This window comes from Pygocentrus nattereri, chromosome 8 (assembly GCF_015220715.1).
Source record: "Pygocentrus nattereri isolate fPygNat1 chromosome 8, fPygNat1.pri, whole genome shotgun sequence".
NCBI lineage: Eukaryota > Metazoa > Chordata > Actinopteri > Characiformes > Serrasalmidae > Pygocentrus > Pygocentrus nattereri.
This window is the reverse complement of record NC_051218.1, coordinates 36,758,996-36,765,010: the sequence shown is the minus strand read 5'-3', so window position 1 is coordinate 36,765,010 and position 6,015 is coordinate 36,758,996. Positions and strand designations below refer to the sequence as shown.

Here is a 6,015-nt window from a genome sequence, read left to right as displayed (position 1 = left end):
CCTTCCTGTTCCAACATGACTGTGCACCAGTGCACAAAGCACGGTCCATAAAGACATGGATGAACGAGTTTGGAAGAATTTGACTGGCCTGCACAGAGTCCTGACCTCAACCCCACAGAACACCTTTGGGATGAATTAGAGTGGAGACTGCAAGCCAGGCCTTCTCATAAAAACATCAGTGCGCTCCTGGAAGAATGCTCAAAAATTCCCATAAACACAAACCTAAACCTTGTGGAAAGTCTTCCCAGAGGAGTTGAAGCTGTCATAGCTGCAAAGGGTGGGCCAACATTACATGCCCTACAGATTAAGAATGGGATTTCACTCAAGTTCATATGTGTGTGAAGACAGATGACCGAATAGTTCGGGAAATATAGTGTATTTCATTATCCTGGATATAATTTATATAATAATCTGCTCAGAAGTTTTTATAAATTGCTAAATGTATTTTTACTCATCCAGTACCGGAGCCAACGTATTAGATATTAGAATATATGAGATTATTGGAGTTAAATTGAGTTATTTTTATAATTTTGGTCTTGTTTTTTAAAATCCTACTTTTGATTTTTGTTGAATTCCACCTTTTTTTCAAACTTTCAAAGTAATTAAATTGTTGACATGTAAACAAAGCCTTTCAGGCTGGTTGATGTGAATTTGTTAACTGAAGAAAAAAAATGTTGATCAGGACTTCATCTCTCCCGATATTAATAAGTTGACTAATGTGTTTGTTTTCTCTTGTTTGGATTATTGTAATGCATTATTTACTGGCATCTCCGAAAAGAGTTTAGACAAACTACAGAATGTACAGAATCAGCAGAAAGAGCTTTTACATCAACGGAGTAGAGTGGCAGCACTTTGCTTGCTTCATGCTCAGTAGAGAACGTATTTTGAAGTCATTCAAATTTAAAACTGATAATGGAATAAGACTTCATCTTATATATAACTGCTACAAAGATGTCTTAGAGCCCAGTGTGTACCACCTCACCATGAACTTATTTACAAAGATACATTTTAGTCCACTTAAACTCTTTTTCATTCATCATGTAATGTACATATTTATTAGTATTTCATGTGGTAACTTTGTGCTGGGGCTTTAAAAGGCTTTTTAAGGAACTTCTTGTAGCCAAACACGAGTAAAAAAGAAGAGCAGACAGGAAAAAGACCTTGTTACAGCCAATGAGCTTAGTCTCCTGAGCCCAGCCAGCTCATACAGTGTGCTGCTGTAGTTAATGACTTCCTTTCCAGTTTCTTTCAAGCAAGAACAGCTTCATATTAACACAATGGCTCTGATTTGCATGCTGATTTTGCATCTCTACATGATACGTAAGTTTAGGAGGTTTAGATCTTCATTTACTCTTATATTTTGGGTTTATTATTTACCGTATGTTGAAATATCATCTACTACTGTCTTTGTCAGCTGAGCTCTGATCTGATTCTATTTTATAGGTTCTGCTCAAACTGTGGATCTTTCTGAGGCATCATTTGTCTCAGCTGAGTGTGGTGAACCTGTTACTCTACACTGCAAATTTGTAGAAAAGTTTTCTCAAAATAATTGGGTTTGGTACAAACAAAGATCAGGACAGGAACCTCAGGAAGTGGCAGTGAAGTTACCCTCTAGAGACCCCACTCTTTCATCAGACTCAAAAATCAGATTCAAAATAAACCAGCATTTTTCTCTGACTATTAAACAAACTACTAAAGATGATGAAGGAATGTACTTCTGTGGAAAAGGAGACAGGAACACCATTACGTTTACTAATGGTGTATTTTTAGCTGTGACAGGTAACAAAATTCATGTTTTAAAATTCCCATTATGTATTTAAAACTTCATTCATGTACTTCTGTTTTAGACAATTAGATGAATCCAATTTACAGTGTATTGTATTGGTATCATCATCTTACTTACAGTAATAATACATGGTTTAAAACAGAGGTGCCCAGCCTGGTCCTGGAGATCTACCACTCTGCACAGTTTAGCCCAGTAGTAATCTAACACACCTGAACCAGGTAATGAAGGTGTTCAGGGACATATGAACACTAGAGCAAGTGTGGTGGATCTAAACCTCTGAGGATGGTAGATCACCAGAACCAGGGATGACCACATACACTGATCAGTCCAAAAATCCATCTACAATATAACCATATTTAACAAGGTTAAATCTTTAGTATTGAACAAGCTGATAGAAAAGCTCAACTGGGAAACCTAAATGGCTTCATTTTATTTATCAGGTCAACATCAGTTAAACACATCAGTGCAACAAACACCAGTACAGGGTTCAGTTTCTCCAGGAGAGTCAGTCACTCTGCAGTGCACAGTCCACTCTGAGATAAGAGCAGCAGATCTCCGAGTGCTCTGGTTCAGAGCTGCTGCAGGACAATCCTTTCCTGAAATCATTTACACTCATCAGAACAGCAGCAGCCGTCAGTGTGAGATCAGCTCTTCTACAAACAGCTCTGTGTACAACTTCTCCAAGAACATCCTCGATCACAACCACACTGGAACTTATTACTGTGCTGTGGCTGCTTGTGGGAAGATCATTGTTGGGAATGGAACATCAGTAGAACTGAGTAAGTTTTGCATTGTACAACTAGTCACATGTGTATGTATATATATATATATATATATATATATATATATATGTTAATATGATATCTATTTATTTACTGTTGACATCGCTTAGAACATTTCTATGTAACTCAGTTTTTGAGATGTAAACAAAGTCAATCAGAGTGGTGTAATGTGAAATGATAAAGAAAAGTATTGGCTCAGAATTCTTTACAGTGGTGATGATAAGAATCAGGGGTTGTGATCGCAAAATCTAATTCAAAAATACATATTTTTGTGCATCTTTCTTATAACACCCTGCATGTATTTAAATACAAATAAAGTAAATAAATAAATAAAGATGACAAGAACAGCAACAACAACAACAATAAACTAATTCATGTTACCTGTGTTTTAGAGACACTAAAAGCTTTAGATATCTGGTTCCTATCACCACCACTGTGAACTATTAGGACTGAGTACATTTTCTGAAAAATGCACCTTTTCACAGCAAATTACTTTCTATTGTCTTGTTTAATTTTCCAAAATGTTTGGGAAAGAAGTGGCATTTTTCATTATTGGGAAAAAATCTGTTTGTTAAACAGTAATAAAATAAACATGATATAAAAGTCTAGCTAAACAAGATCAGATGGCGAATGGATTTTGAGGCTTGAACTTTGTATTCAGTATGTTGTTAATTCCTCTCTTACAGAAGATCCTGTAGATCCTGTAATGCTGACTCTGGCAGTTTTCTCAGCAGTGTGTGTGGCTGTAATCTGCGCTCAAACCATTTTAATCCATAAACTGAGAAAATCTGAACACCGCGATGTTGGTAAGTGTTTATTATGAGATGTAGCTGAACATTTTAATAGAGAAAAAATAGAAAGTAGTGATGATACTTATTAATAAGTTCAGCCTCATTAAACTGTATCTGAAGGTAATTGTGAAGTTTTATCTCCTCTACAGAGAAAGCTCAGGAGGGGGCTATGAGTGAGCGGACCACCAGACAGGTACTCTTTATACACTTACTCTTTAAACCACATTTTCCACTAAGGATTCCATTTCAAATTTCAACTAGAAAAAAATCTGACCATTTCTGTTTTCTGATTTATGATCAAACATGCAAATTACTCCGTAGAAGTTTTTTTTAGTTCACGTACATAATAAAATACACAGATAAATCCATTCAGTCACAAGTTAAGAAAAAGGATGAGGACCATAAAACATCAATATTAGGAAAATTCTTTAATAATCTGTATTCAAACCTACAGCACATGCAGATAATTATCATTTTTAGACCCATTTATAACATAAATTCAACATTTTGCTCACAAGCTCAGAGCAGCACATCATCATTAGCAGAGCAGAGCCCTTATCCATCTGCAAAGCTTTATTTTAATGTATATATATTTCTGGTTTATTAAATTATTGTTCTTTGTTCAGTTAAGCACTTCTAGTTTATTCACTTTGCATTAAGTTTCACTCAGTATGACCTAAAAATGCATTACTTGTAATAATGAAAAAAAAAAATCCCATAATAGAGATATATACAAATGTTTTGACACTCTTGAGCAAATTATGTAACATGTAATGTGCCGTAACCTGAGCACAGGCCAGATTTTATGTTTAACATTTACTTTAGAAATAAACAGTAATGGTGCATTAAAGGTACAGACGTATTATCTCTGTAGAGGATGTGTTTACATTTACTTAGAAGATCAATAAATCATGTCTTTTGACCAGGGGCGCCTGAATATTGCAACAAACTGGTCTTTGATATGCAAACTATTGAGCATGAATTATCACCTAAATTCACATCTTTTTTAGTGTTTAATTGGCAGCATTTTGTTCCTTTTGGCTCGAAGCAGAGTGAGGTGATTTTCAGAGTTCATTATTTTGGAGCTACTAAGTGTTTAATAATCACTAATACATCAAAATGTGCTCCATGTTCATGATTAGAAGCTAAAAAGTTCTAAACATGCTTAAGTGAGTCAGTTTCTGTCCCATATTATAAAGCAAAGATAATTTCATGGACTTTTGGCAACTGAAAGGTGTTTTATCTGTCAGTGGGGCAGTATTCAAGGGTACACCTCAGTTCCTTTAGTCAGGGAGCGTATTGTATTGACACCACACACCGCGTTTGATCTCCAGGCCTTTATTTTACTGTTCTGTTAAAACATTTGGCTATGAAAAGATACAAATATGTACTTTTTCACCTGAGTAAAATGTATTTAAGGTTCTAAATAAGACCTTAGAACCACTGTTGTACCTTTGAGGGTACATTTACACTGTTTGTACATTAATAAGCAAAAGAAGTACCTGAACAAAACTTTATTTCTAACAGTGTACGGGCATAAAGTCTTAACAATATTAAACTAAAACAATGTGAATTTTAATAAAACTAATGTATTTTACATGGATTTGGGGTGTTTACTGTGTGATATTACATCTAATATTGCCATTATATGTGATTTTCACAAAATATACCAGTTACATACTAAAACAGGCCATAATGAATACAAAGTAATAGAAGGATAAAATATGTCTAATGTGAGTTTATTGAACACAGAACAAGAAATTAATCAATTCCCAAATATTAGGTCAGTTAAAATAATCTCTGGTCTTGCTCAAGGGCAAGAGTTTCACAGTCTATCTTATATTTGAAAGATGTTTACATAATTATTTATTCTCAGTTTATTGTTGGAGAACACATTAATATTCTAAAGGATTATAAATTGATTGCATTAGTCAGTGAATAAATGGAGATATTCTATAGAAAACAGGCTCTTTGATTTTCATCAGGCAACTTAAAGTAGTTCAGTAAATATTGTCATGCATTAATAACAGATTTCTCTGTAAAAAAACAAAATAAATCCTTTTCTACTAGATTCTATCTATTTTTCAGTGGATGATGATGTTTATTTCTCACAGGAGCAGAACACTGAGAACCTGCATTACGCTGCCATCCACATCAAAGAGAAGAAAGCCAAAGGTGGGAGAGTGAAGAGAGAACAGCCTGAAGACGTTGTTTACTCTCACGTGAGAAGCTCCAAAGCTGCTGCTCAGCGCTCACATCGCTAGTTTCCTAAGATGATCATGAGTGAAGATTTGGACCTTTTCACTCCTCAAATGAGCTCCAGTCTTTAATCAACTGTCACTGTTTATTTCTTGTTAGTGATTGTTCTGTTGACTGAAAGTCTCGATTCTCTGAAGGACGACGTGAAAACTCAGCTTTAGAGTGTGTGGTCACTGTGATCACACAGACTGATGTTGTCTGATATTCAGCTCTATTCATAGAAGTGTAGTGAAATTTTGAGATGGCTGAAATATCACAGTGATAAATGATCACAGTGGTGTGTTTGGGCAGTGCAAATGTTTGGGCACCCCTGGTCAAATGTTGATTTTGTAAACATAAGTTTCACTTCCTCTACAGAGAACAGACGTCTGCACAGCTTTAATACATGATTACTGTT

General features: G+C 35.1%; 1 protein-coding gene across 1 annotated transcript; it reads left to right on the top strand.

Moving 5' to 3' along the window:
• The first annotated feature begins 1,277 nt into the window (after nt 1-1,277).
• On the top strand, nt 1,278-5,623 carry LOC119263835. Its single transcript, XM_037540372.1, has 5 exons — nt 1,278-1,320; nt 1,444-1,779; nt 2,227-2,565; nt 3,509-3,552; nt 5,474-5,623. Exons 1-5 carry the CDS (start codon nt 1,278-1,280, stop codon nt 5,621-5,623), a joined length of 912 nt encoding a protein of 303 aa, XP_037396269.1.
• The last annotated feature ends 392 nt before the right edge of the window (nt 5,624-6,015 follow it).

Coding starts and splice junctions, on each gene's coding strand:
- LOC119263835 (XM_037540372.1), top strand. CDS start 1,278: ATGGCTCTGATTTGCATGCTGATTTTGCATCTCTACATGATAC. Junction 1,780..2,226: donor TGTATTTTTAGCTGTGACAG/GTAACAAAATTC, acceptor TTTATTTATCAG/GTCAACATCAGTTAAACACA. Junction 3,553..5,473: donor GTGAGCGGACCACCAGACAG/GTACTCTTTATA, acceptor TATTTCTCACAG/GAGCAGAACACTGAGAACCT.